The sequence below is a fragment of the Phyllostomus hastatus genome, unplaced genomic scaffold (assembly GCF_019186645.2).
Source record: "Phyllostomus hastatus isolate PE091 unplaced genomic scaffold, TTU_PhHast_1.1 phas_contig_148, whole genome shotgun sequence".
NCBI classification, from domain to species: Eukaryota; Metazoa; Chordata; class Mammalia; order Chiroptera; family Phyllostomidae; genus Phyllostomus; species Phyllostomus hastatus.
This window is the reverse complement of record NW_025333607.1, coordinates 10,504,923-10,527,243: the sequence shown is the minus strand read 5'-3', so window position 1 is coordinate 10,527,243 and position 22,321 is coordinate 10,504,923. Positions and strand designations below refer to the sequence as shown.

Below are 22,321 nucleotides of genomic sequence, written 5' to 3'. Positions count from 1 at the left end.
ATTCCTTTTCTTGCGGCTGTTTTATTTTTCCTTCGCTACTACACTTTTCTCTCCTGTATCCTCCCGAGCTCCTGTGATACAATCTTGAAAATTTACACCATAATGAGATCGAGAGGGGGTGGGGGAGCCTGGGGAGTGAACTGGCATCCGTGCTAATCGATAACCTACTTCGGAATGAAAGGAGGAGCCCCCCCCCACCCTGCACGCCCAGGCCCCCCCGCCCGCCGCCTCTGCGGGGTGAGCCTTAACGGCTGCTCTCACAAAGCCAGGGGCAATCTTAGCCAGGTGATCCATTAGCAGGAAACTACTATGAAAGAAGCCAGAGAGAAATCAGGGTAAAGAGGTTAAACAGCACAAAAGTGATTTAAAGGGGACAGAAAGGGTCTGAATTGGTGTGTGAAAGAGATAGAAAAAACCTCGCCGTGGAAAGACCCCGAGAGCCCCGGCAAATTCCTCTCCCACACAGTAAGGCGGCGGCTCTCGGGCCCCTCGTGTCCGACAGGCTGCGGTGGGGAGGGTTGCAGGACCCCCGACCCCACCCCCCCTCGTCTCACCCTCAGTAGGGAAACCTGGGAAGCCGCTCAAGGGCTCCAGAAGGACCCCAAAGGCTGATCTGGTCACAAACCAGCGTGTGACCATGTCTGTGAATTGCTCCTTCTGTCCTTCCCTCTCTTACCATGTCCCCAGTGACCCCGGCCCATGAACTCACTGCCCACCTGCTTCAGGCAGAAAAACCCACACAGTGCTTGGTCGGGGCCGCAGGAGCAGATTTCAACCTTTTTTGAAGCGACTACAAATTCCCTCTCCTGGCCAACTCCTCTCCACCACCTCCAGCATCTCAAGTTCAATGTACAAACCAAAGAGGGAGACACCAGTGCCTCCCACACTTGGGAATGGGGAGACTCTGGCATCCTCAACATACTTCCTAGGAAAACCAACGTTCCAAGGAAACCACATGCTTCAAAGGCAAGATATTCCTGTAGAAGTATCAGAAGAGTCTCTGGCCTGTCTCCGCTAGCCGCTCCTCCACACGTCTGTCAGCAGCTGTCCTGGACCGAGGGTCTGGTGCCCTGGATGCAGCCCTGCACCTTTGCGTCCTGCTCCGGGCCGCACACGCCCGGTATAGTGGTGAAGGTGGTCACTTTTCCATTATGTACATTTTACCACAGTTCAAGAAGGACAGTTTAGACTGAAGACCATCCAGAGACGGCTGATAAGGGACAGCCAGGAGTCCGGTCACTGCACGGACGGAAAAAAACACAAGCACTTGGACAGAAGGCAAAGCCTTCAGGACGGCACCCCTCTCATTTTAAAATGCAGCCCCGTAACACCAACATGGCCACTGCGGAGGGCAGGGGAGGTGGGGGAGGGACGGGGGTGCATCAGTGGTGGTGGACGGAGACTTGGGGTGGTGAATGCACTGTACAGTGTGTGCAGGTGACGTGCTGTGGAATTGTGCACATGAAACGTGTATGATTTTGTTAGCTAGTGTCACCCCAACAAATAAAAAGGAAAAATAAAATAAAATGCAGCCCCAAACCCACCATGACAACCCCAAGGTCACTTTCAGTGACTTGGTTGCTCCCGAAAGTTCTGAGCTCCGAATGCGAGGCCTGGCACATAGTAGGTGAACAAGCAGCTCCAGGCTTAGGACTGGTCCTGAGGACCAGGACTTTCTGCGGGCACAGGGCAGTGGTGGTGAGATGTCGCCTCCGTGTAACCCTCTCCTAAGGGACAGAATATGTTCTGCCCAGGCACGTCGGGAAGTGCCTGGCCCCTTCATGTCACCGGCGGCCACAGAAGCCCTCCCTGGACACACTCGCCAGTCCTCCACCCTTCCATGCCCATGACCTTCAGGGTTCTCCTCCCTGCATGGAAGCCCATCCTGGTCCATCCCTGTGCCGGCTCTTCATGTAACTCCTCTACCTCCTCTCCAAACAGAGAGCCACAATCCCCCACCCCACTCCGAGTCTTTCATTTTCTCAGCTGAAACCCAGGACCTGAGGCCATTAAACCTGCAATAGGAAAATCCAGGGTTGCAGGGGTTCACCAGAGCATTTTTCTCTTAGCCTCCCTTGAAGGGTCATTTTACTAATCAGAAACAGACCCAAACCGCCACCGCCATCATCCATCACCCGAAGGCTAGGGGGAAAGACACATACACCCAGACAAGCAAAATCAAAACCACGAGGCCATGAATCGCAGCCCTTCGCCTCACAGCGAGCGAGCGAGGGAAATGAGGGCTCTGCCGAGACGGCATTCAGATGAGGACGCCAGGAGGTCCCGGGTCTCCGAAGCATGCTTTCCTGGCCGCTCAGGTGGCCATCCATCAGTGTCACCATCTGTGTCGTCATGCTAAGAGGCACCCACAAAAGCCCAGCTTCTCCAAAAGTTTGACACTCCACAATCCACTCCCCCCCCCCACCCAGAACTCTGAGTAGTGTTATTTAACCCTATTCTTTTATTCGGCCGTTGTATTCTCTTCGAGGGAATTGGGGGTCAATAAAGACAGGGCTGTCTTGGTTTAAGAAACGGGGGAGCTGGTCACACCTCTGTGTGTCTGTGTGGAAGTCACGGCCAGTGGTCTGCAGACCCCTCTGCAAACCACCTACTCAAAAAGCACTGGAGAGTTAAGTGCATCACGCCAGGTTCTACTCATAAGTCAATGCTACCTACAGGGGTCACAGGAAGAACCTGCTGAGATCCAGAGGACCGTCACCTGCTGTTCCATCCTTCTTCTCCGGTTGAAGGCACAGGTTACAGCAGGAGCTGATCCACCAGTTGTCCTCGAGCCCTTACACTGAGCGTGGAAGGGCTGAACCAGATCACATGTCTATCTGGTGTCTTGAGGGGAGAAGCATCTTGGAGGAAGTAGCTGACACACGGCATATTACACACCTGCCAGGACCTTCAGTATCTTGTAGACCTTCTATGCGTTCAACTAGCTGCCAGGCTGCCCGTCGAGGGTGTGCAGCTTAATACAGTGAACAGGGGTGGGTGTGGACTATGCTGGGTCTGGGGCATTGGGTACCTGGGGACAGGCCCAGCTACAGCACACACAGGGGCTTGGGGTGGGGGCATCCCAGCTGGCACCTGGGATGGAAAAAAAGAAGGAAACAAAGTCCCATCACCGACCCAAAGATGCATTTTCCTGAATTTCTCTGATCCCCTTGCATGGAATATGACGTTTTACTCACTAGTGAATTCTGGTGTAACATTCACATGGCTGAAACTACGTCTTCCCCAATTTTTCTTTGAAAAGTAATGCCAGTGTCTTATAGGGAATAAACACTGAAGTAAAACTGCTCAGAATGAAATTTCACAGCGAAGTAAAGCAATGTTTCTAGGCTTGCGGCTCTTCCCTTTTAACTGCAGACAGGAAGAGAAAACAATTAGAAACGGGACAAATAAAAGGAGGCTTTTGAGGAAGCACTAACACAATAAAAGAGATCTTAGAACTCAGATTTTGGCTTCGTTATTTTTAAATCATGGCTGGACTCTGACTTTCTACATCTTGCCACAAACTTACATCTTCTCATATGTTGTACCTGTTTTTGATTGGTTGGTTGGTTGGTTTTTCAAATCTTTACGTGATGAGGGATAAATGGCAATGAAAAATAAATTTTAAATTAACTATTCGAAAAAAACAAAAAATAAAATCTTCACGTGACAGAACCTTGAAGGCTCTCAGCCCACGGAAACCCGCCCTCCGCTGGCATTTGTCCCTTCCCTCTCCCAAGTGCCCTGTTCTGGGTCTCCACCTCCCGTCACCACCTGAGCTGAGTCCCCGGCATAACCACACCCACCGCACAGGAGGCCCGCCCCCCACCCAGAGTGAATGGGGCTAAACCCTGGGCCCTGGGACCTGGAAAAGCGGTGAGTTCCAGCCTTCTAAGAGTCTCGTTTCAGAGCTGCATTTGTTTTGGGTGGAGCTAAATGATACAACTCAGATTTCACCCTTCCTCAAAGCCATGGGGAAGAAAAAAAAACTGGATCTGAACCTAGCACTTTATATATATATATATATTCACTACCCATGTTCACATATAATTCACACACAGATTCTAGTCCTGTGCAACCTTCACTCCAGGAATATAGGATTACATCATCGGTATTTTTGTATTAACATGAACGTAGGTTATAAAAATATCTGTAGAGACTGAAGCGCCATCCTTACATTTTTCCTCACCTATTTCTAGCTGCTGTCTAGCGTGGGTGTCACCCTATCCTCCCTTCTTTCTCTGCTGAGCTGCACTGGAGTCGGGGGGCCGCCTGGCTCCACACTGCAATGGAATATGTCGCCTTTCACCTCAGGGTCACCGCACTGAACCTGGGCCCCAACAGCAGCATCTGAAAGTAGTCCCTGCACCATCCATGGTCTTGCTCAAGACAAAAGCCGCTGTTCTAGCTTTGCGCCCTTGTGGGAAGTCTCGAGCAGGAAGGGCAGCGAGGAACAAGCAGCAGGCCCCCCAGAAGGAACCCCAATTAGCCAGAGTCCGTGGGAATGATTTGAAGGGGGCTCTGCCAGGAAAGCTTGGGAGTTTCATGGTTTGATGGCACCTCGTCTGGGGACGGAGCCCGCAGGCAGGTTCCGCTCTGGTGAATTCCCTGCGCCCAGTGACAGATGCCCGTCAGTGACTCAGGTGTTTCCACCACCCTGAAATCCTGCAAGCTCAGGGCAGCCCAGCTCCAGAAAAGGGCAGGCGGGGTCTTGGGCTTTGACCTGAGCTCACTGGTGACCTTGACCAAGGGTCCAGGGCCTAGAAAGGTGATCAGCACAGAGAGCATGCTGTACAAATAGTTATGGAATAGTAAAAAGAAAAAAAAATCCTCTTGATCTCTCTACCCTTCCTTCTTTTGCCTCTTAAATGAAGTTAAGACAGAGCCCTGGTACCCAGCCGTGACATTCCTAAAAGGGATGTTGAGAGTAAGAAGGAAAAAGTGGCAAAGGCCCAGGGCAGACCCCTGATGCTCCCATTATCTAAATATAAGGTTGTATCAACTTATCTGATTCTTGAAAAGAGCCTAGTTGGTCTACCTCCAAAAAAGCAAGTCATACAAAATGCGGTGCCAGATTTATAAATGTATTCTGCTATCGTAAATACTGCTGTCACATTCCCAAGTGCTAATAAGTAATTTTTTTTAGTTTACTGCAAAATGTGCAATGTAATTATTGTCACGTATTAGTGACTGTTATGCAAGGAACCACACACAGTGCCACCCTCACAAAGACTTGTCAGCTTCGCGTGTTTCCTCGGTGACAATGTCCACCAGTGGCAAACTTCCGGAACCAGTAGGGGCGCCAATGAAACAGCGGGTCTGCCCTGGTTTCTGCGGAACAGAGTAACGAGGGTCCTGCCCGTGACACATGCCAACTGGCAGCCAGTGCAGCAGGAGGAGCTGACGAGCCCCTGGCTGGCCAAGGCCAAGGCCAGGCCTCACAGGGGGTACGTGGAAGTGAGAGAAAGGAGAAAAGGATGGTGGTCCAGGCACGTCACCTGGCTGAGTTTTCCCATCAGCAATGTGGGGACAGTAAGCTACCCAAGTCATAGGGCAGGCGTGAGCATCAAATGTGATACCACACACAGCGTGCTTCAATGTGTCTGCTGGTGAGGCCAGCGAATGCCACAGTCACTCTTCACGGGCTGTCACTGGATGAAGGCTTCCCTGATCGCACAGTCCACGGGCATCTCTCCTGCCTTAGCACACTGTTTCGTGACACAGTTTGTGTTGCTATCGGTGTGTGTGTGTGTGTGTGTGCATGTTAAAATACACATACTATGGAACTGATGATTTCGACCATTTTTAAGTGTTCAGTTCAGAAGCATTAAGTATAGACTCGTTATTACGCAACCGTGACCACCATCCATGTCCAGTGCTGTTTCCATCTTCCTGGTCTCTTAACTCACTCAGCAACAGCTCTGGATTCCCCCTCCCCCAGGACCCCGACAACCACCATTCTACACCATTCTGTCCCTGTGAGTTTGACAACTCCAGGTACCTCCTATAAGTGGAATATCCCAGTATTTGTCCTTTCGTGTCTGGCTTCTTTCACTGAGCATGATGTCCTCAAGGTTCATCCACGCTGTAACATGGACCAGGATTTCCTTCCTTTTCCTTCCTTTTAAGGCTCAGTGGTATGTACACTCCATTGGATGCGCCCACCACATTTGTGGATCCATTCACCCACGGATGGACACTTGTATTGCTTCCACCTTGGGCTCCAGTGAATAATGCTGTCGTGAACTAGGGTGTTGTATTGCCAACTGGACGTACTACAAGGCATCAGCATTTGTTGCAACGACGTGTCCAAGTCTTACATCGTCATTTACGCCTTGTGAAGGCGGCGTGCTGGGCTCCCGTCCTTGGACAGCTGGTGTCTGGCAATGCCGCATTTCTCCGGGGTCATGTAGACCCTCGAGGATGCTTCTGCTTTCTGTCCATGAGAGTCCCTAGTAAACCTCACTTTTTTCAGCTTCCACTCCCCACTCCCCACTCCCCTTGTTAGACTCAACTCAGCTGTCATCACTTCTAAGAAACCACCTCATCCCACCCCCTATCCAACCATGACGTGCGCTCCTTAAAGAGGTGCCATGACAAAGAAGTGGCAATGGCCATGGCCATGGCCTGAAGCAGTGGAGGCTGCTCCCCTGTGTGCCCCAGACCACACTCAGCCCTTCATTTCCACATCCACCCCACCCAGCAGGCTGTGTGGGACACCAGGACACGGCTGTGTGTTAACCACCTTCCTGTCCCCAGCACCAAGTCCAGAGGCCGCATTCCTAGGTGGTAAAGGCCAAGAAATGTTGGACACGCAGATGAACAGGTGGATAACCAGAGAAACGGATGATGAGAGAATATACAATGAATAAACTCAGTGTTATCTGCGGTGAATGAATCCTGGAGTAAGGAGGGCACCATCTTGATACATAAATGTTTACTTTTCTCTAAGACAGCAGTTTGGATGCTAACATTTAATGAACGCCTACTATGTGCCACACAAAACATGCCTACGAAGCAATTGTCATTCACCCCATTTACACAAGTGAGGAAACTGAGACAGAAAGCAGGAAGTCCTCCTCCCGTGCACAGAGCTGCTAAATGGCAGAGCAAACGAGGATGGTCTGGCTCCGAAAGTCAAGCTTTTAATCACAACAGCAATGCAACGCCGCATAACCTCGAAGCTTCCCTCTGCACTAGTGTTCTATGCTGATGAAATGCTAATGACTAAAAAGGATGTTCTGAGGTCTCCAGGAGTAAAGGTGATGAACGATGTTAAAAATTAATGGCACTCATTTAAACTGACATAGCAAATTGAATTTCGCCCTATGTGAGAATGATAAAGAGGGACTGGCAGGTCCATGATCCTACTAAGGAGATACAAAAGGATGCTCTGAGCCAGAGCCATGAACTCTGTGCCATTTCTTCTGAGAACGAGCACCACCCCAAGGACGCCTACGGCCCAACCACCCTGCTTCCTTGCCACCCTGCCCGGAATGACGCAATGACGCAAACCCAGCCGACTGCACTTCTCCTCTCCCTCCAGACTCCGGGGCAGCTCCAGGCCTTTACAGGGAGAGAGATTCCTTCACTATTCCAGACACCACCACCACCCCCCGCCACCCTGGATGGGATGCGACGTCACCATCGCACCCAGTCACGGAGGCAGAGCTGTGTCCACTGTGCAGTGTCCCTTCTGGGACGACAGGAGACATTCAACCTGAGGGGCAGCATCTGGAAAAGTGGCCTCACGCGTACCCGCCCAGGTGAGTTCCAAGCAGTGATAACACACTCCCTGCTTGGAAGACCTGGGACCCCATTCCAAGCACCCACGGGCATCCTCACCACCCATGATCCTGCAAGGCTAGAGGTGAAGATAACCGCATTATGCCGAGCAGAAACAAGGGCAGTGACTCGTAAGGAATTCCAGGCCTCCCAACTAGCTGACCCATACACACCTAGACTGGTGTCCTCCCAGGTGAAGGACCACACTCACCCTTGGGTCCCTGTGGGGTTCACTCCTCCAGGGAACAGGAGACATGTCGGTGGTACGGTGTTGTGTCACCCTCCCCCCGCACCAGGACTAGTCCCAGCATCACCTCCTACCGCTCCAGGTACCACCAGCACCCCCTTCCTTCCTCCCCAGTGACGTTTTCATTACACAGCAGTGGGAAGGAGGAACTTGTTCTTTCAAAGGGCCAGAAATCCTTAGAAAGTCTGTGTATTTAACCAGTAGTTACTGTCTCCTGGGTATACAGGCACCAAACAAAACATGAAATCAATCAGTTACAACAACTACGCAGCCAGGGTTCAGAGTCAAGGAGATCCCCAAGGGCAAAGTATGAGCATAAAGAAATCCTATCAGAATCAGATGGAGAATTGGGAGCCTGGAGTGTTCTGGGGGACCCCAGCCACTTCCTCAGCCCCTCCACCATCCCGTTAGCTCCTTCCTGACCATCTTAAAGAGGCATTGTGGAGAATCACTAATAACCACAAGTACTGCATAAAAAAAGTATATTAGCGCCAACGACCACCACAAAAAGGCTACAAGCAGCCACTTCCTTCCCGAGAGGCTGCCTCACACAGGAAACAGAGAGGCGGGTCAGGCACATTAAAACCGTGGCCCTTTGTATTACATTTGCCACCCTGGCTGCAAAAAAGGCTCGTAAAGCCATCATTAGCAGAGTTGCAGCTGTCAACCCTTCCTCCACTCTCAGCCTGCGGAGGCAGTCAGCATCCTTCTGGCGAGTGCCCTTTAATTGCACAGCCCGCTTTATTAGCTGCCTTGACCTCCAATAAAAGCTTCGGCCTCACAATGTCTGCAGCTGAGACGGGATGTCTCTGGCGTTACCTAGAGGTCTGCTTCCTCCGGGTTCCCGCAAAGTACACGCATGCCAGTTAGCTAGACTTCTCCTTGGCAATTTCACAAACAGTTGCACGAGCAAATGTAGGAACAAGAACAAGAGGAGCGATAAGGGACAGCATCTGAGAACGTAATCACGTGGAGGGTTTGTTGTGCTGAAGACCATATGCCAAGCGGACGGGGGGTGCCTGGCTCCGGAACGCTCCCTGAAACTAAGTGCAGAGACCCGGGTGCAAGAATGAGGAGCAGTAAATGGTATTCCTGCCGCTCTGTGCCTCTTCTCGACTGTCCTGATGAGCTCTGGGCAGGTCAAGGTCAAATGGAGCCCTGCTCTTCGCATCTGTGCTCCCTGAATTGTACTTAGACTAGGATACAAATATAAAGTATTACAGCTCAAGTAAGAGGGACACGCTCCACAGGAAGAAGACAGACAGTTCAAAGGGGCCGCCTGGGCTAATGCTAAAGAAAAGTCAAACCGATGATGACTTAATCCACCTCGATGACTCATTTATAAACCACAGTATCAAAAACTACAGGGTGATTCTACCCCCAAGTCGTGGGCAGGGGATATGTCAATATTGGTCTAAATAATTAGGGCCCTTATCCACACATGTGAAGGAGTAGAAAAAAAGAAGGAGAAATTAAAGGGACCTAAAAAGGTCTTGGAAAAAAACTTAGATGGAGAATGTTTTTTAGGAATAAGGAATAAAATGCCTGGGGTCTAGGGTTCCTATTTTGCTGCCCAGGACAAAGTCCCTGCAAATTATCTCTCAATCCCAACCAGTATGGCACATTTTTTAAATGTAAAACGCACTTGAAGTGGTCTTATAAATAAGACAATACCTTTTCTCAAACAGTCCTTGCCAAATGGCTCTTCTAAGATCAATTGTCCTTTTGTTTGTCCAAGTTTATGTCTGCTTACAAATACTGCGGACAGTCAAGGAAACGGCTTTATTAAGAAACAGGAAGAATCTGGTCAGTCTATTTATGATCCAAAGTCCAGAGACAGACTCATCGGCCATGAGGATGCTACCAGTACCTTCGTTCGGAGGGGCAAACAGGGGGACACACCTTGGCTGGCTGAGTCCCACCAAGGTGGCAGCTAAAGGAACAGCTTCCGGCTCTTGGTTCAGCCAGGAATCCATTCCGGGCTCCGGAAACAGACCCCTCTGGAATGTGGGGGCAAGGACTGAGCTCCTTAAAGTCCCAGTACTTCTCTCCGGCCTCACAGAGACGCCCAGGCTTGGAAAGAGTTTAAAGACCACCAACTCTCACCCTCTTGGTTTGCAATAGAAAAATAAAGCCCAAGTCAGAGAGGTGACTTGCCCAAGACCACAATGCTAATTAGTGCTAGAGCCGTGACTGCGCCTCTGTCTCCTCATCGAAGAACCGTCCTTTTTAACCTAAACATCTGGGATGGTCGGCCACCTCCAGTGCCTCCCAACCACCACCCCTTTGTCTTCTCTTCCTTTTCCCTCTCTCATCCTTCCTCCTTCTCCTCCCCTCTACCTTATCCCTCTCCTTTCTACCCTTCCCCCTTCTTTCGCCCAGCCCCGTCGCCTGGCTCGGTGGAAAACAAGTGATGCTCCAGTTTATTATAGCTGTGAGACCACGGGGAAGACACTCAAGGGCACCGCTTCAGCTGCCATGTTCAAGATCAAGACGTCCCTCTGCGGAAAGACTCACAACTGAGCCAGGCAGCTGGTTATTTTTCTTAAACAATAGTGGTTGCCAGTTGTTTGCTTGAATTCAACTGTCCATTTTCTATACAACCCTTTGGATCAGTGGCTCGGCAACTTTGCTGGTTGTTGTTGTCGGTTTCTGATTAGTTATAAGTTAGTCGCCGATGGTGGCATGAGACCACCAGTTAGACGGAGTGGGGTGTCGGGAGGTAGTGATTACAACTCTAAAGAAAGCAACCACCGGCAATAAGATGACAGCGTTTCCTGGGAAAGCACAGCCGCTCATCACTGCTAATTAAAAGACGGAATTACACAGAAAAATCTCCAGCCCTTTGAGTTCCTATGTTATCTTAGAAAAAAATCCTGAATTAGCAACTACAAATCTCAGACATCACTCAGATTAGATAAAGAATGGTCGAGAGTTTACACTTCTCGCTCCTGTGGCAGCAAAGTGGACTCTGAGTGATAGTCTGCAGTTCACACTTTAAAAATAAAGCCATTTTGTGTGTAAGGACTATCAGAGATTTCAAAACCACGTTGTATAGAAAGCTAAAACTCCTTCCAAGAACTTTCTGTGGCTGGTAACAATATCGAGCTTAAACTCCATTAAGTTGAAAAGATGGATAAAAATGACCCTTAGCAGTGACCTGGTCTATACCACTTCAGATATATTTAGACAGTTCTGCTTATCAGAAGAACTCACTCTACCCCAGAGCCTCTCTACATGTTCACCCATGTGGCAGCAAATGAATATAGATTGTTTCTAAATCCGACTTTATAAGAACCCTCTCTGCCCAGGTCACCGCCAGTGCTGGGAGCTGAGATTTGTGCAGGAAATACTTCTCCGTGGGGGAGGGTGTCCTTATTCCCAGGCCCCTCGGCTGGGTCTGGTTGGAATCCAAGCGATAGGATCAGCAGAGTGTAACTGCAGAGCAGACTGGGAAGGGATAAAACTGGATTGGAAGGCAGATAAGCCTGCATTCCTGGTGCTGCTGGGTCTGCACATGGCATGCACAGTCGCTGGGCGCAGTCTGCTCTCCCTCCCGCATCCACTGGCGCCCCACGCTCCCCGCAGGGCCTCCGAGAGGGGCAGGCCCCAGAGACGGGATCTCGGTCTGCGGCGGCATCTCAGTCCACATCCATGGCCTCTGTGCCCACAGGGGTGGCTGTTTTTATCAACTGATCACCCTCAGTTTTCTGTGGAGCCGCCCTACACATGAATAAACAGTTCAAGATGCTTTATTCACTTGCAAGGTGGTTCCATTTTCTCCGGCTGCTGCTTTTTCACTTGGTGTCTGGGCAGTGGCAGAAGGAAAGGTGGGGGAGAGAGGGGTGAGGAGAAAAGGGGAGGGGAAGGGAGGGAGATTCCTAAAACCCAACTTCATTGGAATAAAGACGGCTGCCTACCGTCCTACAGTTTCACTTGATCCCCAGGGCAGCCTCGGTGCGGTGCTGTCGCGGCCCCCATGCAGAGATGGGGGTGACCAGGTTCAGAAAGGCCAGGCGGCTCAGCCTGAATGAACGGATCCCCCTTAACCCCTCAGTATCCTCAACAACTTGAATGCTGCCTCAGATGTCCTCATTTCTCCATCCACTCCTGGACTTTTCTCCAGGATGCCAGAATATTCTCACAAAGATCCCCACTGACCCCCTATTTGCCGATTCAATGGAAACCTCAGTCCTTACCTCCTTGACCCTCCGAGGAGGGTCCTTGACCCTTCCCCCCAAAGCTCTCTCCCCCCCTCAGTCTCCATGATGCCACTGTCTCCTCTGTCCCCCCCCCTTTTCTGGCCTCTCCTTCTCGGTCCCCCTTCCTGACTCCTCCAGCTGCCTGTCCCTTCAGTGTCAGTGGGTCGTCCCCCCCGTTCCATGCTCAGGTGCCTACTGTCTCACTCACACATGCTCCGTGGAGAGCTCACCCATCTGTGGATTCCACCACCTTCTTCACGGTGATGTCTCCCAGATGCACGTCTCCGGCTCTGAACGCACCCTAGAGCCCCAGCTGGACCTCTCTGAAACACTCTACTTCACGCTCTGCAGAGCCCAAACCAATCTGATTATCCGCAGCCACCCTCAAAAATCAGACACACAATAACCAATAACAGAAGCCCCTCTCTGCCTGAGTTCTCCACCTCAGTGAATGGCAGCACCACCCATCCACTTGCCCCGGCCAGAAATCCGGGAGAACACCTCGTCTTCCTCCTCTCCCTCCCACCTGTAGCTCAGCTGCCACCCATCCTGGATTTTCCAGGTACAAGATCGGTCAGGCCCAAGCTGGCGTTCACTCCCACTGCTGCTGCCTCAGTTCAGGCCCGCGTCAGCGTCCACTCGGGCCAGGGCCCTCTGCCCGCACTCCACGACTGCTTCTCCCGGGCCCCTCCCCTCTCACAACCAGGGCAGTCGCTCTTAAAGGAGTGTCTGGTCACTTCCCTCCCCTCCCGAAGGCCCTGGCATGGCTGCCCCTGGCCCATAGGACAACAGCCAGAGTCCCCTGCCTGCAAGGCCCTTCAGCCTCTCTCCCTGACACCTTGCCATCTGTCACTCACCCGTGCACACGCCATGCTGTGGTGACTAGACACAGTAGCAGGTGCCCACGAGTACTGAGCACACATCACCCCCTTGTGCTTTATGCCTGCCGTTCCCTCCCCCGGCATGCTGGTGTGTGACCCTGCTCACGCGTCCAAGGCCAGCTGGAGCCCCACCCGTCCGGGCTGCCCCCTGGCCGCCTGCACAGCCCGTGGGCTGGCACTCGGTGCACTGCGTGCTGACTCTGTGGTTCCCTGTCTGTGTCTACTACTGGATGGAGTTCAGGGGGAAATTTTAGTGTTTTTTTATATCTTGATTATAATGTGGCATAGCACTTCTGTAGCTGGTACATGAGCAGGGAAAAGTGCTTACTAGCAAGTGAATGTGAAAGAAAAATAATAAGTGAAACATTAGCAAGCTGAATCCAGAGCACATTTTAAAAATACACTGTGGGAGGTTTGTCATGGGAATGCAAGGACGGTTCGTTGTTAGGAAATCAATGATAATAATTCACAATATTGACAGATCTGAGCAGAAAATCGTATGATCGTCTCCCTAAAAACTGAAAACACCTCCGGCAAAATTAAACACCCATTCCTGAAAAAAAACACTAAATAAAATAGAAATTGATGGTCACCTACCTTAAATTTTACCAACATATATAGAACTCAGTCCACAAGGCGGTATGTCACTCAGTGGGGAAAACTATACCCTCCCAGCGGACCAGAAATCTCAATATTAAAAAGGAAGCTATACACATGCTCAAAGAAAACACAGGTGAGTTCCTTTAAAACCTGGATGGGGCACCTGTAAGTCTCATCCTGTGGGGTAACCTGCTATCCAAGAGCATGGCTTCACATTGGTGGGATAACATAAGGCTCTGGCCCTAAAACAAAAATAATGAAAAGGAGTTTTAAAACCCTAGGCGTGGAAGACAGACCTCCCTCTAAGCATGGTTTGAAATCCAGTTTATTTGGATGGAGATGGGGTCTGGGGCGTCCCAAAGGCGATGGGTGGAAGGATGGACACTGATGTCCCATTCTGATACATATTTCCAAAGGCATTTAGGGATACTGGTGTCTCGTCTCTCTCTTTGCCCCTCCGCGAGCGCCCTGTGAGACATTCCTGACTGTGCGCCTAAGTGCTGTAGGAGCCATCCGCGGCAGCTGGTTCCGGACGGTAAGACCGCACGTCCAGGAGGCTCATAAAAGGGAAGACGCTATGATCAGCCTGAGGCTCGCGGCTGCAGTTACAAGGAAATCGGCTGTGAGTTCCTGAAAAGAGGCCGTGGCCCCTCGCAGCCCCCGCCAGTGTGCAGGCCTGGCCAGGACGGGGCGGGGCTGAAGTCTGGTCGCCCCACTGACCTTGCCCTGCGCCGTCCCCTGAGGGTCGCACAGGGCCCCAGGCAGGGTGTTTCAAAAAGGGCTGACAACAGAGTCTCCGCTGAGTGATGATTAAATGGGAGGAAGTTCCTTTTTCCCCTCCATTTCATCCCAGCCAAGACAATGACTCAGCTCGGACTCTCGACGCCCTCACGCATTTTTCCCACGGCTGACCCCCACGCCGAACGTGAAGTTACCGTCTGGGGGCCCAGGAAAAATCACCGTCAGTCACGTCGTCTCTGGAGCGGGGCTCTCCCACCCCTGCAGTTCGAGTGCCAGTGACCCTCAATGGCTTGGGGGGCGAAAGTGTCTTTGGACTCCTCTGTCCCTTGCACTTCGAGTCCTTCTGTGACCAGAACCCCTTTGGCCACCTGGGGTCCAGGGTAAAGAAAAAACTCGGGTGGCTCTTCATTTTGCTATGAGATTTTGTGTGTGTGCATATATGCAAATATGTGTGCATAGTACAGTGCCTCGCGCCTACTACTGACCCTGGTTGGTCGTTTGGAACCACCCATATCCTGTCACCATTTCTACCAGCTGAGGAATGGTACGGCCTGGGACAGGATGCCGAAAAGCAACAAAAATATGCTGCCTACGTGTTATTGACTTAATCCTTCCAAATGCTGACAAATTACTAGACTCGGCCTCTAAAAATCACATCTCTAATGCAATAATCCTGTCTGCAGTGAGTGTGGGAGAAATCACTACAGGCCAGGGAGTTTTACAAAGTGAATTAAGTCACTATTTTAAAAAATGGCCTTTTTGATTCGCAGTTAAAAGTGGGGTAGAATGCAATGCCGTTATTCCATAGCTTGCTAAGCCCTAAAGGAGAAATCACCATTCACATGTGTCTACTAGGAATGTTTCTATAATCCCTAAAATGTTCCAGAAATTTTTTTTTCATGATATATGCTACAGGACTCATTCATTACCGATATGATCTATTATTAGCTGTTCCTTTATTTCAAACACTTCTGAAGTGGAAAAGATTCAGATGAAGCTTTCTGAAAATAGTCCTGTGCTCTTAGATTTCACATCAGATTTTCTCATAATTAATACGTAGTTAAAATGCAGTGTATTTTATCTATTTATAAAGCGTCTCACAATAGCTTCTAGGGGCTCTTTTTAAATAGAGTTATTTTTTCATACCCCTGTTCTGGAGCTGGGAAAATACAAATATATATATATATAAAAAGCTCCAACGTTTAGACTTACTTGGACTCCACGTCTAGACTTACTTGGGCTCTATTTAGAGTCTACGTTTGGTGTTTTCAAACCGCAACGACACATTCTTCCTTTCATCTCTGTGACTCTTGGCCACACTTCTCAGCATGTCTGGCTAATCTTCCTGATATTTCTGGGGCATAAACGGGCCCAGAATATGTGACAGAACAAATCAGATAGGAATGTCTTTCTGGACCCCCCCTTGTTTTTGTTTTTTTTTTACATAAAAGAAGATTTTCTTTTATTGATATGGAAATGCACCGATGTCTGATAACCTTTTGCCAATCTGGAACATTTCTGCTTCCTCCAGGGAGCTCCTGCGGACCGATGTCTCGCGGGGCTCACACTGTGGACTCAGAAGTCCTGCCGCAGCTATCCGGACGATCTCGGATAGCCCTGAAACGGGAGAGTCGTGCCTTGGCCCCCATTTCTGGCGTGCTGCCCCGACTGTGTATAAAACAGGAAAGACGCGCTTGCCAGTGGATATAAATGGCTTCATATTTACGCACTGAAACGCTGCACTGGGTAAAAGCACTGTTGTGCTTAAAAATCCCAACACCTTACGAATCCACGCTCTTTTGTTTTCTTCACTTACCAGTCCTTGAAAAGAAATGATATAAACCCAATAGGTCCTTTTTTACTGCCTGAGGTAATAAAAATCGAGTGTGGTCCAGTCGACCACCAGGCACACACCTTGCCTCGCCCAGGTGAGGCGGCTGGAAGGCTGAATCCAGGGCTTCGGGGAGGGCTGTGTGGGCTCCCGGTTGTCACTGCTCCACTGCGGCGTCTGTTTCATTCTTAAATCTGCCTCTGGTCTCTGTCTCCTTCCAGAAACCCCAAACTCCATGCACAGCACCAAATCCGCCATCCTCGTCCTTCTCACTGAGCTCCACTCAAATCTGCGTCCCCTCCTACCTCCTGCCTCAGTCAGTACTATCCCCGCCCAGGAAGGGGCCACGTGCCTTCTGAGCACTGGGCACTCACTCCGCAGGCCACCAGAGTCACTGTCTAATTCCTGGGAGCAGCCAGACACCCCTGCGAGGGCTCACCAGCGCCTCACCTCCCCTATGTAACTGACGGTCCCAGACACAAGACTGGGGGACTTCAACTAGGCTCACTGCCAACCAGCAGGCATTGCGTGAGAGCCCATAGGACAGTATATTTGGGAAATGAACTGATGAAATTAGAAACTGAAAGTGGATACCATTTTGTAAGAAAAACACTAAATTCTAGAAAACATAAATCGACCAGAATCTAGTCCAATGAATAATCGTCAACACTCTTACGCCCGTCTCGGAAGAATGGGAGCACTTTTCAATCCTTACCCAGAATAATTTGTATGCCACTCTAATGGTGCGAATCGGTTTCCTCCTTAGTGCCTCAGCAAGAAACTTAAAAATACAGAGGAGCACCCTGGCTGCTGTGGCTCAGTGGATTGAGCGCCGGCCTGTGAACCAAAGGGTTGCCAGTTCGATTCCCAGTCAGGGCACATGCCTGGGTTGCAAGCCAGGCCCCCAGTAGGGGGCATATGAGAGACAACCATACATTGATGTTTCTCTCTCTCTCTTTCTCCCTCCTTTCCCCTCTCTGTAAAATAAATTAATTAAATATTTTTTTAAAATACAGAGGAAAACTGATTGACTCAATGTCACAATCAGTGGCAGAGAAAGACCTAGAACCAAATCATCCTAACGTAAGAAAGGTCTTGGATGTGCTAGTCTGCCTTCGACTTTTAAATGCTTGCCTAGGAGACTTTTAATACTACCTAGTAGAATTTAATACTCTATTTAAGAAAATATTCCCTAAGTACAGTTAAGCATCTTAAGCAAATTACAAAGATGACTTTTGCTAATTACCCATCAAAAACATGTCTTTATCCTCCACACTCTCACTCTCTAGGGCCAACTACATGCTGCCGGAGTCACAACGACATCTCTTGTTCATATGAAACTTAACTCCTCCTGTGCCTGAGGGCTCCAGGGTGCACAGCTCGCCCACAAGTCCCACTGCCGGAAGAAGGAGGGCCTTGTCCCAGGGACATGGGGCTTCTTCCATGGTGGTCAAGAGAGAACGCAGCATTTACTGGATGCAAAGGCTGCAGACTTTAAAGGTGCAATGAGAAGTGCACCTAAGTCTGAGGGCACCAGTGCTTCAGAAATGAAAACAACTGAAAATTACTGTTCCCAGAGACATGCAGAATGTTTTCAGTTAAAATCGAGCCCCTCCCCACCTTGGTACTAACAATGAAATAATCCAAACCACCACGGGTTCTCATTAAGTCTTGCGCACCCCCTGCACCAAAGGCCAGCGCCACTGTGCTGGGTCACACAGAGAGCCCCGGGCAGCAGCGCGGCGCTGCGTGACATTCCTGTGTGCGCCGAGAGCGATCCCGTGTGACTGTCCCCGTGGCGTGTCTAGAGCGCTGAGGTGTGGCAGGTCCGACTCTCCTTCCGGACTCTGAGAACAAGAGCGGCTTCCCACGTCTCTTGACTCCATCACGTGCCTGAAACCAGCAACTATCCTGAGTGGCCTCCTATAACCCTGTGAATGAATTTCCCAGGCTGCTTCAACAAAACCCAAAACCTGCTTTGTCACATGACCCCACAACACACGGGGGATGGATCTACGTTTCAACATTTGTTTCATCTTCCTCTGGATTTCCTCCTCGTCCTCCATTTTTGTGAGAAGGGTGTATTTTGATTTAGCTTCGTGCACAAGAGCATTCAACCAAGAAGCTCTTGTGTAAGAACAGCCCCTTGAGAATGTTCTAGAATGATCTGGTAGGCTGCAACTTGTTAGGATTTCCAAAGAGCAGGTGTTATATCTTCAAGCACCAAGGTTCTCCCAAATGCGTCACACGGTCTAGTCTGCTCACACGATTTCACAGCGCTCCGCAGTGTTTTTCGTGGAAGAATAAATGACAAATTGTACATTCTGGGTTAAGTCTGGGTCCTCCACTAGAATATAACCTCCACGTGGACAAGAACTGGGGGTACCTGTCATCTCATTCCTGTGCTTAACACTGTACCTTGAATGCCGTAGGAAATCAAAGAATGCTGATAAGAGATTGAAAGTAAACCTGTGAGTGAAGAAACAGTGTAACCTTGAAGGAGTGAAAGAAGCTTCTAGAAGCCCTGAGATTTATTCTTGGGGTGTCCTGCTGGTTCTGTCATCAAACCACCAAAATGTGGTGCTGACGACAATGCACAACTTAATGACTCCCGAGATACATTCGGGATTCACCAAACCAATTCTCTCGGTGGCCATTTTCCACGTTGAGAGTTCCACCACGTCTGCGGGTATTCGTTTAATGGAACCCTTGCGTGTGGAAACATCCACGTGCGCGTATTCGGAGGCGCGGAGGAGGCGAGCGGATGCAAGCATTCCTCAAGTGCACTGCTCGGAATCACAGCGTTGCGAGTCCCAGAGATGGAAACTAGAAAACGCCACTGAACAAACCCTCTCAGAAACCTCACCGCACTCCACTGTGTTCTCGCTATTTCTAACCACTGATAGAAACTCTTTGAAGTGCAAGAGTAAATATTATCCTTTGATAGCACTTGGACCCAACAGTGCAAATACAATCGCATTGTGTTGCACCCTGGGGGCGCCTGGCACACACCCGGCCGGCGGGGTTGCCATGGAGAGAGCCCAGCGTGCTCCGCGCGGGCGCAGGCCCGCAGGTAGCCGTGCTCCGAGGCGCGCACCACCCCTTCCTCCCCTTCAGACAGAAAGAAGGTTAGGGGGAAATGTGGGCTTTTCCAGTGGGTGTTTCTGTCTGTGCGATCCTGAGGAGGAGGAAGGACCACAAGCAGGCAATGAGAAACGCTGGCTCCGCTTGCTTTTGACTTCTCCCACGGACACTCCTGTAAAGGGCCACGGGTGGGACGGGGAGAAAAGCCTAAGGAGCGGGCCAGCACCCCCGGTGCGGGGCGGAGAGGAAAGGCTCCCGGAAGCTGGTGTCAGCGCGTCTCCGGCCTGCCACCCAGCAAAGGTTTGCGGAGGGGCGGGTGGGGGTTCTCAGCACTGCGCAGGTCCAACAGGACGGCCGAGCAGGTGCGGGGATCGCGGGAAGGGACTCTCCGGAGTGGAGGACAACAGGACAAGTAACCTGGGGCATCCCCCGTGGGCGATGAGGCCTGGAGCCACGGGAGGTCCCCAAGCTCTGCGCCCCACGGTGTCCTGGGAGACGCGTGGGTGCGCCCCCAACCCCAGGCCTGAAGCTGCCCACTGGTGCCCGCACCCCCTGGGGTGCCGAGCAGCCCCCCAGCTCCGCCGGGGCTCCTCCGGCCGCGGCAGGGGCAGCTGCCGTGGGCTGCGGGGCTGCGGAAGGCCTGGGCCACGTCCTGCTCGCGCCTCGCGTTCTGGAGCCGCCCTCCTGCCCGCCCCGCGCGGCGCGGCGCGGCGCTCACCTTGCCGGGGAAGGGCCCCGGGAGCAGCAGCTTCAGCGCCTGCCTCTTCAGCTCCACCAGGCGGGCGTTGCAGTTCTCGCACCAGACACCGCGGTCAGAGCCGGGGGAGGAGCCGCCACCGCTGCCCGAGCCGGGGGAGCCCGTGCCGAAGCCCGGCGAGCCGCCCAGGGAGCCCGGCGAGCTGGTGCCAATGCCTGGGGAGGCGGGGCCCGGGGAGCCCGTGAAGGAGCTCGGGGACGAGGTGCCCGAGCCGGGGGACGGGGTTCCCGAGGAGCCGAGCGCAGAGCCTGCGCCCTCGGGGGTGGGCCGGCTGCTGGCGCGGGACTCCTCGTACGCTTTCCGGTACCAGCTCTCAGGCGAGAAGGGCGCCGCGGGCTTGGTGGGCGAGCAGACTTCATTCACCTGCGGGGAAAGACGCGCCGGCGTCAGGGGCGCCCTCCCCGGGGTCTCCGCGCCCCCCGAGGGCCCGGCCGAGCGCCAACGGCACGCGTTCGGCACCTCTCCCAGCCTGTGGCCAAATCTGTCCCGTTAACTGTCCTTAAGCGAGTCCCCAACGCCCGGGTGCCCGAGAAGGAGATGGCTCGGGCAGGGGGTTGCAAAGGTACCTGCAGGGGGAACCCAGAGATTCAGACCCCGCGCTTATGAAACCGACGCCCATCCCAGCAAGAGCCCAGGTTCGAGATCCAGGAGCCCGCTATCCCGGGGGACGCCGGGGTGGGGGGTGGCTGTGACTTCTGGGTTTTTATTCATTCATTCAGGGCACAGCCCTCTGGATCCTGAAGGTACAGGGAAGAGATCCCAAGGAACGGCAGAGAATTCATGGGAAACCCTCCCTTTTGGCGTAACTCTCCCGTTAAGTCCAGGAATGCTGCAAAAGTTAGGGGTGCGGGGAAGGGGAGGCACCGGAGGACTGAAAAATCCCCAGGCAAGGCGAGTGTGCCGGAGTCCCCGCGGCCGGGCGGACCCGCCTCCGTGCACGCACAGCCGGCGGCGGCGCCTCTGCAGCTGGAGCAGTCGGAGCCGCCCTGCAGCACCGCGTGGTTCCCAGAAGCGGGGTACCCGGCCGACCGGGTCTGAAGACGCGTCTCCGCCTTGTGCCCGCCACAACTTACCCCGTATTTCTTGCCCCTGGTGGAAACCGCAAGCCTCTCTTTATTCCCAGCTACCGAATTCATGGTGGCTCGTCCAGAAGAGTGTGTCTGAAACGTTCCGGCGGCACTACATCCACCGCGTCTTCCAACCCAGAAGGGCCCCCCAGTTACAGGGGGCTGTCTTTTGGCCCTCGAGCCAAGGCTTCTTAACTAGGGGGGAGGAAGGATAAAAGCAAACGGGCCCCAGAAGTAATGTCGCCAATTGGCAGAGAGCTTTGGAGCGGGCGGTTTATCCTTTCTTCAGATACTGCTTTTCCTCATCCTCTTCTGCCTCCTCCAGCCACACGCTCTCTTCTCACGGTCACATCCAGATAATTGGCGTTTCCCTCGGCCAAGTGAGTCCGCGCTCCTCCACCAGGGAAAGGAGGCTTACAATCAGGGCACGTGGCCGCCACCGAGGAGGTGGGCGAGCCCTCGCCTGGCCCCCGCCAGCGAGCCAGCTGTGGGAACTTGTCTCCTTCACGCAGCTTGGTAACTGAGTTCAAAGAAATTCTCCCAAAATATAAAGATCCAGGCTCGGGGAGGAGCCTCGGCGTGTCGCGGAGCCAATATCCGCCGGCCCGTTCTGCCTGACAGTTGCGCGAGGGCAGGGAAAGGGGCGGCTCGGCGGGGCCAGGCGCCGTCCGCGGTCAGGACGCGCGTGTGCGCCCGGGCGCAGCGCAGAGCTTGGGGACCCGAGGCCCCGCCGCCCGGGAGCCCGCCGCCAGGCTGCCGCCGCCGCCGCCGCGCCGACCGGGCTCCATTTTAGGTTGCGGCGCTGCTGCTTGACATTGAGAGGCCGAGAGCCTGCTGGGGGCGGGGGATCGTAAATCTCGCTCCTTGCGGGGAAGTTCCCGGTGAGTGGCCCGCGTCCAGGGCTCTAATGAAACACCGCTGCGCGCGCCTGGAGCCGAGGGGCCGCGCCGAGCCAGCGGGGCCGGACAGAAATGAGCCCGCGCCTCCCCCGCCCCCAAGTTCTTTCTCTTCCAGGCGAGGCTTGCAGCTCTGCCTTTGAAACGCCGGGTAAAAGGGATTGAGTCACAAACAAGTCCGCAAACCTGCCGGGTCCTCCCCCCGCCCTTTGTTCTCCCAGAGCTGCCCT

The 22,321-nt window shown here is 52.5% G+C and overlaps 1 protein-coding gene across 1 annotated transcript in view; it reads right to left on the bottom strand.

Moving 5' to 3' along the window:
* The window catches only part of KIF26B (kinesin family member 26B), a 373,660-nt gene extending 351,648 nt beyond the window's left edge, over nt 1-22,012 (bottom strand). Inside the window, exons 1-2 of the mRNA XM_045860137.1 lie at nt 21,202-22,012; nt 20,090-20,491 (exon numbers count right to left, since the gene is read on the bottom strand). Of these exons, the coding sequence (XP_045716093.1) occupies nt 20,090-20,491; nt 21,202-21,264 (465 nt within the window). The 5' untranslated portion in view covers nt 21,265-22,012. The remainder of the gene's footprint in view (nt 1-20,089; nt 20,492-21,201) is intronic.
* Nucleotides 22,013-22,321: the final 309 nt, after the last annotated feature.